This window comes from Branchiostoma floridae, chromosome 11, assembly GCF_000003815.2.
Source record: "Branchiostoma floridae strain S238N-H82 chromosome 11, Bfl_VNyyK, whole genome shotgun sequence".
Lineage (NCBI taxonomy): Eukaryota > Metazoa > Chordata > Leptocardii > Amphioxiformes > Branchiostomatidae > Branchiostoma > Branchiostoma floridae.
The window spans coordinates 11,404,055-11,414,213 of NC_049989.1; the positions used below are offsets into that span (position 1 = coordinate 11,404,055).

General features: G+C 45.4%; 1 protein-coding gene across 1 annotated transcript; it reads left to right on the top strand.

The window, feature by feature from the left end:
• The first annotated feature begins 3,028 nt into the window (after positions 1–3,028).
• Positions 3,029–8,616, top strand: LOC118425251 (cytosolic beta-glucosidase-like). Its single transcript, XM_035834025.1, is given in 7 exon segments — positions 3,029–3,986; positions 4,480–4,530; positions 4,532–4,696; positions 5,263–5,406; positions 6,548–6,664; positions 7,479–7,608; positions 8,303–8,616. Coding segments are annotated over 7 exon segments (1,581 nt in total). The 5' UTR covers positions 3,029–3,284; the 3' UTR covers positions 8,575–8,616.
• Positions 8,617–10,159: the final 1,543 nt, after the last annotated feature.

The following is a 10,159-nucleotide window of genomic DNA, read 5'->3' on the forward strand; positions in this document are numbered from 1 at the left end:
GGCACTTTCTCGTAAGCGGTTATGCAAGCTGTGCAAAGTGCCGAGCAGACCAGTACGTTGGCATGTCAACGGTGCGCCTACTGGGGCAGTCGTTGCAGATAACAGCCTACACCGCGCCACAGCGTTTGCTGCTGTGTACAACTTTGAAACTGGTAAGTACATGATGCATTTATTCACAAAAATAATGCACAATGCCACGTGTTTCCGTGAAACAGGCATGATGTATGACACTAACTTGCTTGGAACCATCTGGAGGAGTCCTTAGGTAACAAGACTATATTAGGAAGTCACATGACTTGACTAGACCAATAGTAGACCAGCTGGTGACAGCAGTTAGGTTTGAAACTAGATTTGAATCTCAGCCGCTGCCGCTAGCCGCTACCGGACCAAGAAGTGAGTAGTGTAGCTCTCTAGTACATAGATTGCATATACATAGCAGTTACCGTTCTTAGTTCCGTATATGTCTGTCAGCAATGTCTGTTATCCCTTCCTAGTGTTTTGTGTATTTGATAATTAGTAGTGTGATCTCTTTGTAAAGATTGTTGTATGATAGATCACTTCTCTTTCAGCTGGAACCCCGCGTGTCATCCCCGGCTTGTTTACAAATTGCCCGTTCCATAGTTAGTTAAATTCTCATATTATTTTGTGCTGTATGTGCCGTAACGGCTGCTTCTAAACTTTCCTGTCCTGTTGTTTTGGCTGGCTAAATCTTTAATAGAACCAAGGAGAAACTGTAATCTCCTCACTAGGACCAATGTGATTGTGTGCATATAAAATTCTATTCGTTCTCTGGGGGTCCTTATCTGTGCCATCTGTGTGGCCCGCGCCCTTTGATGATAGCCGACTCCAGATTCCTGCCTTTGTCCCCGTCTTGTCCTGCTGTGATTTTTATGGCCGTGTTGTTTGAATAATTTTACATGTACCGTTCATGGGTTCGGGGCAGTTACTAGCCGTTTTTTTCCATTCCAGCCGCTGAGCCTCTGTTTCCCAATCGCCTGTCCTGCCATGCCGACGACCGAGGCCTACCTCCTGGTAACACTTACGACAGTCTGTGCCCGTAACCGTTGTATCCTGCCAGAACTGTTTCTACTCTGAAGACGGACGGTGCCTGGACTATGCAATGGAGCGGACTGTCCTCGAGACGTGCCGTCGATATTGCGGGGTCTTGCCAGAGCATCTTCCGTCGCCAATGATCGTCCACTACCACAAAGACGCAGAAGAGGGCGCCCCGGACGATGATTCCACAGTCAACACGATACGGACTTATAGAGGACTTGAAAATGGACTGTCGTACTGATTTCGTAATGACATTTTTATCCTACGAATATTGATTGTATGGTTTATAACGTTAGACTTGTGTCTGATACTGTGCATTTGATATTGTACATTTAAACTGATCAGTTTTGTTATGATGTTATTGACTTGGGCTTGATACTATTGGATCTGACAGTGAACTGTTTAACTTTGGCTTCACTCGAGCTTCACTTTTTGTGAAGACCAATGAGGTTGTAGTGAGCTAAAACTTCCTTGGTAAGACTAAGAGACAAATGCGTATTGATTTGCCCCTTGACGTTAACATGATCTGTTCCTCCACATAATGTATTTGTTGTGATACTTGTGTCATCTGATTTATACAGGAAAGTCTTTGAAAAGCTTTCACAAAATGAAGCCTTACCGAGTTAGCATTTTCGGGGTTAAAACGGACAGGAAACGTTAAATAGTAGGTATTTAGCATGATCGTAAAGTTACTGGATATTCTGAAATAATGTGTTGTATTGTTCCTATGATGTTTCAGTATATCTTAAGTTTATGCAACCTTTCCGGGGCGTAATAGCCCCGAACGCGCTCAGAAAATATGAAATATTCGGAACGTGTTTTGTCTCCAAAGAGTCCTAGAACGTTCCATTACTTGAAATCCGGATATGCGACATGATTATATGGTCCCATTCTTGACTCCTGAAATTATCCGGATCAATACGAAATATTCGGAACGTGATTTGTATCCAAAGAGTCCGAACACGTTCCATTACTGGAAATCCGGATATGAGACGTAATTATTTGGTCCCGTTCCGGACTTCTGAAATTATCCGGATATATACGAAATATTCGGAACGTGGTTTGTCTCCAAAGAGTCCGAAAACGTTCCATTACTGGAAATCCGGATATGAGGCAGGAATTAAATGGTCCCGTTCCGGACTCCTGAAATTTTCCGAAAACGCAGGGGAGTCATGTTAGATTTCGTCCGGATATTGTCCGGATATATCCAGAAACGGTCCCGATCCGGATGTATACAAACATAGAAACGTCCGGAAATGACACCCTTTCGCACAGTGTATGTCTCGGTGTGTGTGCCTGTGTACACGTGGGTTTGTCTGTGGACAGTATAACTATAGAAGCTGTGAATGGCTATTGATGGCTAGTAGTACAGTATTTAGTGTGTTTGTAGGTGTTTGCAAAATGACGAAACTAGCAGTAGAATGCAGCCCACCTAGCGGCGTTCCATGGTACTGCAGCAGGACTTCAAGTTTTGGTACTACTAGTATATCATTTACTGGAAAAGCCATAGTCACAATTTGGGGTGAATACATACCCCTGGTGCTTGGGAAGAAATGACTTACGCTTGCACCCAAATAAGAAAATTTACTGTATCATACCTTAATGGCAAAGGGGAAAATTCATACTCTCCGAGCAGAGGTTAGGCTCCGGCTGTTTTTCAAACGTTTCTAGTCGTTTTTATTGGGCTATTTTGTATTGTATCTTGCTGTGTCAAAACCATGTCAAATGTCAAAACATAAAGATGTGGTCTTTTAGAAAATATCACTCTCCTCTGGAGGCAAATGTGGCTTTAACATGATGATCAGTGGGTACAGACTGCGATTCTCATATCTAGAGTAAGGGTGGGTGGGTTAGTTAAATTGTTTACATTAAGATGATTAGCAGAGCTCGAGAGCTTCGATCTCTTGTGACTAAAAAAAGAAATAAAGTATAGAATGCAAAATGCAAAATGAATTCGCAATGAAAACCGCATCTTCCAGAGGCACCAGCACTAAGCCTTCTGATAAAGATCCTACGTTTTCAAGCACAGGTGCCTATATATACGAATAGCAGACAAGACGTGCATAGATGCAGCTGGGTCCAGAGTCCATATTGTGAGAACAAAGGTCTTGTTTAGTTAACTCGGATTATCAAACAAAATATAGAATAATGTTATCTCTGCTCTGAAACCCGTGGGACCTGTACTGCTCAAATAGTGCTCAATAGTGTAGTAACCTCACTAACTGACGATGCTGATTTTTTTGACCTTGTCCGTGCTGTTGACCACGGCGTGCGGTGCTGTGTACGACTATGGCGCGTACGACTCAACCAGAGACGACTTCCGACTGGGCAGGTTTCCTGACGGCTTCATCTGGAGCACAGCCACGGCGTCCTACCAGATCGAGGGCGGCTGGGACGTGGACGGCAAAGGTGAGTCCATCTGGGACAGGTTCTCCCACACACCTGGTAAGGTGCAGCGAGGGGACACCGGAGACGTGGCCTGTGACAGCTACAACAAGTACGGAGAAGACGTGCAACTCATGACGGACCTGGGTCTGAAGTACTACCGCTTTTCTCTGTCATGGCCGAGAATCTTTCCTAACGGTACTCTTGCGGGTGGTGTCAACCAAGATGGCGTCAACTATTACAACAGGCTGATTGACGAGCTGCTCGCAAACGGGATCACCCCGATGGTAACACTGTACCACTGGGACCTCCCGCAAGCCCTAGAAGAGATGTATGGAGGGTGGTTGAACGAGGAGATTGCCGAACATTATCACAACTACGCCACCTTCGCGTTCCAGACTTTTGGTGACAGAGTGAAGTTGTGGCTAACTTTTAACGAACCGCTGTCGTTCTGTGGTGGAGGTTACCTGACGGGACAACATGCCCCCGGTATACAAGACTGGACGACAGAGTCATCTCTACGCTGTGGACACACAGTATTGAAGGTATGGCATGTTAAATTGAAAATACTAATCATAGAGTATCATGTTATAGATATGTGGTGTGTAAACTAGTGCTTACAAGTCTGCACTCTACCATCTTTGTAGAGGTGACGTGATCCTTGTTAACTCCATAAAAAATGGAGGTATTTTAAAGGTATATGTCTGCGTTCGTCTCTCTCTCGGTGTGTGTGTGTGTCTGTCTCTCTGTGTGTCTCTGTCTCTGTCTCTGTCTCTCTCTCTCTCTCACACACTCTTTCTCACACACACTGTGTGTGTGTTTCAGTTTGTGTTTCCAGATCTTCTAGGTCATCTTCTAAGTTGAGATCTTAAGGTCTTAGAAAGGCAAAGGGCAAATTCAACTCTGGACTTTGTGTGCGACGTCGACCTTGCTGTATTTATTGTGTAGCACGTTTGATATAAGACATAAAAGATATTCAACATGATGTTCATTGCACATAATACATTACTTTATACGATATATCGACGTTTCTTATAGGCCCATGCCATGGCCTGGCACACCTACGACACAACCTTCCGACATCTTCAGTGGAGGAAAAGTCGGGATCGCTCTGAGTCTTCTGTGGGCGGAGCCTCGTGATCCGGACCTCCCTGCCGACGTCCAGGCAACAGACATCGTACTGCAAATCTACCAGCGGTGGTTCGCACGGCCCATCTTCGGAGACGGGGAGTATCCTCCCGTGATTCAGCAAACGGTTGGTTGAGCATATGGCTTTACCCTTGTGCCAAATTTCAACTCACTCGATGAAAAAAATAGCCCGTTATATCCAAATTACCATATAGCCAGGCGCTGCGGACCAATCAGAAGGCCCCGTTCCATGTTGGTTAAGACGCCGTAACACATAGATTCGGGCCAGCCCGGTGTGTATCGCTCCTTTTGATTGGTCAGAATTTACGTAAACATCGACACCAGTTGGTGTCGATGCAAATCGGAAAGTAAGGGATATTGGCAAATCAAAAGGAGTGAAACATTTGCCAGAGAATAAGTAAAGACTACAAGGAGGGGATGGCTCCTTCTGTTTATAACAACAACAACAGTGAGTTTTGTTATTCTAAAAAGCGAAAGACTCCCCTCGTAACGTCAGAAGCTGTGGACCTCATGATATCTGGTTGTTAGTAGAAGTCGGGAAAACGAAGGTCAAGTTCGATAATGGGCCCCCTAGCAGTGTTCTAAAGTGCTGCAGCTGAACAGCGGTTTCGATATCTTTTGTTCTATGGTCTTGGGTTTTGAGTGACGAATGGCTCTTTGTATTATTCACAGATTCAGAAATTGAGATCGGCAAAGAAGCTTGAGGGTCTTGGGTTTTCCGACGAAGACAAATCCTCCATTCGTGGTTCTGCGGATTTCTTCGGTGTGAATCACTATACGACCAGCATTGTGGCTAGCAAACCCATCGACATACAGGTAACTGTGCGCTCCCACCGCACTTGTCTCAAGCTTGCGTCACTGCGGGGTTTGAAAGATACTCAACGAATTTCAGAGATAAAGAACGAATTTTCTTTCCTTTTGTGCATTTATCGTCTTCTAAGTCATACATTTACATATTACGCAATATCTAAATTATAAAAAATCGGAGAAAATAACAAAACAATGACGCAGTGAACGAACCCCGCAGTGACGCAAGCTTGACACAAGTGCGGTAGGAGCGCATCTTAAGCAGTCCTCGTAGAAGTGCGCTTTCGATAAAGCTGCGTAAGACTACAAGAACTAATCTGTACGGATAACTCTAGAGATGTGACAATGTGCACGTGGCTTTATCACTGAATTGTTTTTTTCTCATGGTAACATATATAAGTATTCTTGAGGACTACTTGTTGAGGACACGTGATTTATCACTGAATTGTTTTTTTTCTCATGGTAACATACATAAGTATTCTTGAGGACTACTTGTTTATTTTGCAATTTCGACAACACTATGAAACACGTGACTCGGTCCATTTCTGTATGACCACTTTAGAGATTATATAAAACTGACTGCATGCGGCAAATAGTGGGGCCGCGTAGCACAGTGGTAGTGTATACGGCCCGTGACCGAGAGGTCGCCGGTTCGAATCCGCCTCCGTGTTGCCGGTCTTGTGCCCTTGGGAAAGGCACTTTACACGACTTTCCTCACTTTACTCAAGTGAAAATGAGTCGTCCCTCGGATAGGACGTTAAATGGAGGTCCCGTGTATGAGGAGAGTCACACCCCATGCACGTTAAAGAACCCCCACACGTGCGATGGTGCGGTGTGGTTGGAGCAAACCCTTCTGTCCGGAGTTGGTGATTCACTTCAAATCACCCGGTTGGAGGCCTGGCGAACCTCCATACCGTATCAGCCACACGGTGATTTACATCATTCACCCGGACGGGAGACCTGGCGCATCCCCGTCTTGTAATTAGCCAGCGAAAGGGTATGTCACCCCGAAAGGGGCGGTATCACCCCGTCGTGTGCGAACATGTGCGAACATGTTTACATTTGATCACGTCGACCGATGATGATGATGATGCATGCGGCAAATGCGGATCAGAAGCATCGAATGTGTTCGTTCGCCTTTCTTGGTTAGACACAGAACCTTCTCGAGTCTTTTGAACAAACCTCCGCCCCGGAGTGGCCACGTGCTGAGTCCGACTGGCTGTTTGCAGTGCCGTGGGGACTACGCAGGCTGCTCAAGTACATCAAGGTAACTTTTTTACTTAATGGCCACTACATAACAAGATTTGTACTGCGGATTAGATACAGGAAATTTGTTCTAGCGATAGTCTCCAAACAGACGCGTCCGTTGGATGAAAAAAAGAGAACTAGAGTTCCACGACAGAAAGTGACAGGAGTACCATTTTCGTACAAAACCTTGGTATACGCAACCGCTACTCAAATACCAAATATCGCGACATCCCATCCACAGCTGCCCAAGTTATATGAGATTGACCTACATACTGGTACACACAAAAACTTTCTGACCAAAACATAACCTTCTTGGCGAAGGTTAAAAGATGGCCAAATAGGGACAAATAAGTTGCCAGTCTTTAGCAGTCTATCCAGCCATTTCCTCCAGCGGGACAGTTCACACCTGGGCCAAAGTTCCCTATTACAATTCGGCCAGGCCGTAGTCTGGTGGAGATTATAGATACGAGATACAATGTAGCTTCATTGCACAACACTTGTACGGGGTACAAAGTATGTCATCTACATAACTACTGTTCTATAACATAACGTACATCTCAAGAAGAGAACACTAATGATCCACGGATGGCCAGATAATATATCATTGTTCATCTAGGTCACAGTTTTAAACGTTAACCGGGGCCCGACCGGGCAGTACGATCATTGATAGTGTCCCCAACATGTACAACGTTAACTTTTCTCTAGCTGTTTTAAAAGGCAAACTACGGAAATCCCGGTTACATGTATGCTTAGGTCACATTTTTAAACCGGGCCCCGGCCGGGAAGTACAATCATCAATGTCCCCAAAATGTACAACTTTTCTGTTTTAAAAGGACAACTACGGGGATCCCGAGGTGTACATCACAGAGAACGGCTGGTCTGACGGTGACGTCCAGCCGCCTGTCATGGAGGACACGGGCCGCGTCTGTTATTACATGACGTACATCGATGAGGTGCTGAAAGGTAGTTGAATGCACATTGTTGACAAAAAAAGAAGCCGCTATACCCACTCACATGTAGCGAAAATCGATCGGACGACGAGTCTGCGAGCTCTAAATTACGAGGAGGCACGGACCTGGCGTAAAGAGGGGGGAACTCTGCCATGTCTTCGTCAGCATCAGGGTCACTACTCCTCGTAATTTAGAGCTCGCAGACTTGTCGTCCGATCGATCGATTTTCGCTACATGTGAGGAGGGTATAAGGGTGCGGTCACGTACGTCGTGCGATTGTCGCACGATTCTGATGCAATGGGCGCAGTCACATATAGGTCGTGCGATCGTCGTACACGTGATCGCTAACTTAGGGCATTTTGGAGGACGAAAACGTACGTCTCCTGCAAAGTTCAACTGTCTCGGTACACAAAATGAAGTAAAAGTTTTGGATGCATGTCGGTGGTTGGTTATGTCACAGCTTGCTTGAAAATCCTATGGCATCAAAATCGTACGACGTCCGCAAAGCAGAGGAAAACGAATTTCGAATGTCATCAAGTATATTATGGGTTCTGCGATTTTAGGAGGAAATTGGCTTTCTGTCCATCTGTGAATGTGGAGAAGTTGGGATATGTCCTTGTGATTTCTTTAAACAAAGCGATTCTTTCAAAACTATATTGTATTGTTCGGAGGCATCGTATATTGTATGTGTTGTTTTGGTTGTACAGCAATCGAAAAGGATGGGGTGAAGGTTCGAGCCTACACAGCCTGGTCGCTCATGGACAACTTCGAGTGGGCCCGAGGCTACACCGAACGGTTCGGACTTCACTACGTCAACTTTACCGACCCGAACCGGCCCCGAACACCCAAACAGTCGGCCAAGTTTTACAGTGACATCATCGCTAATAACGGTTTTCCTGAGGGGTCAGAGGTCACCAAGATGGTCAGGGACATGTGGAGCAAATGTCGCACTCATAAGATTCTGAAAGACGAGCTTTAGACTCATATTCATAATATTGTGATTTTCATTTCAATATTTGTATTTGTAGTACCGATTACATTGATAAATGGATGAATGAATGAATTTTATTGCTCGACAATCGCACAAGGTGTATGGCAACCAATAATAACTAATAGCTAAATAGACAATAGTACTACTCGGAGGATGTATACATACAGTACAACAATATATTATCGATAACAGTACAGTCATGTATGAGTGATTTGGTCTCGCATTTGGAATACATGATATAAAGAAACAGGCCTACGTAGACGGATATATGAGTTGAACATGAGAGCAGTATTTGGAAAATATCGTTCTGTGTACCAGTAAGAGAGATGTGATACTCTTAAGCTTAGTCCGAACTCGTAACGCAAATACCTCCATGCAACCATGTACCTCAGCCTTCACCGAACACGTCGTTTTGATATTGTTATTGTTATTGGATGGGCCGACTACTCACTCTTTGCAGCCAGGGGCTGAATTGCGAGGAGCTTACAATAGGCGGGGCTAAATCGCAAGGGTCTGGAGCGAGCTGCCATTCGGCGCCACTCAGGTGACCTCAATACGACAGTAATTGCCCCAGGTGCGGCCAAGGTACTGTAGGTTTTGGACCACTCACACCGCACCATCGCACGTGTGATGGGTTCTTTAACGTGCCTGGGGTATGTCTCTCCCCAGACACGGGACCTCCTATCCGAGGGACGGCCCTAACGGACGAAGCTAGGGACTCATTTTCACCTGAGTAAAGTGTCGTGTTCCCAAGGACACAAGATCGGTGACACGCAGCTGGATTCGATCCCGCAACCTCTCGGTCACGGGCCGAACACAATACCACTGTGCTACGCGGTCCCACTGATACATAGTCTTGCACCTGCAAATTACTAGTGACAGGAGCCGCATGGCACATTTCAAGTTCACATTTCTAATTTCGTTCTCTTGTACTGGTAATGACCTGTAGACAGGAAGGCCGCGGTGGCAGGAGGATTTAGTAACTCCTGGGAAGACCTTTGATCCCTGATATTAGTCACGCCCCCTCTTGTCATTTCTCTACAGCCAAAAGTTTAAAGTGATTATCGACATTCCAAGTTGAAAGATTGGCAACTCCAAAATTAGTGGTTAGAAAATGACGCGAACTCGTCCTTGACCTTGTGGTTTTGGCTCTTGGCCCCACAAGTGTGTATTTGATCGGGGATGAAATCTGCAAGCACGTACTCCGCCTTCTTCTGTCATTCAAATTCTTGTACTGATTTTGAGGTGATAACCGATTCCCCTGGCTTTAGAGCGTTTTGTTTCCGCTCGCCAATTAATTCTTGCATCTGTATTTTGTAGGCACCAGAGAATTTTCTCTCCCGTGCGTTACATGTACAGGATCAGTCCGTTCGTTTTCGAATCTGATGAAGGAAGGTTGGATCATGGAATAAAAGGGTTCTTTGCTGAAACATGTGGCGCCGCGAGTCAGGATTCAGCCTGAAAATTCTTCAACCGAGCGAAGAAAAGGTGGATTCGGGGAGGGAGGTCAAGTCGAGGGATTCGTCAATGGGACAGGTAGTCCAGACTGGAAGGACCCCGGGAAAGAGGGGTG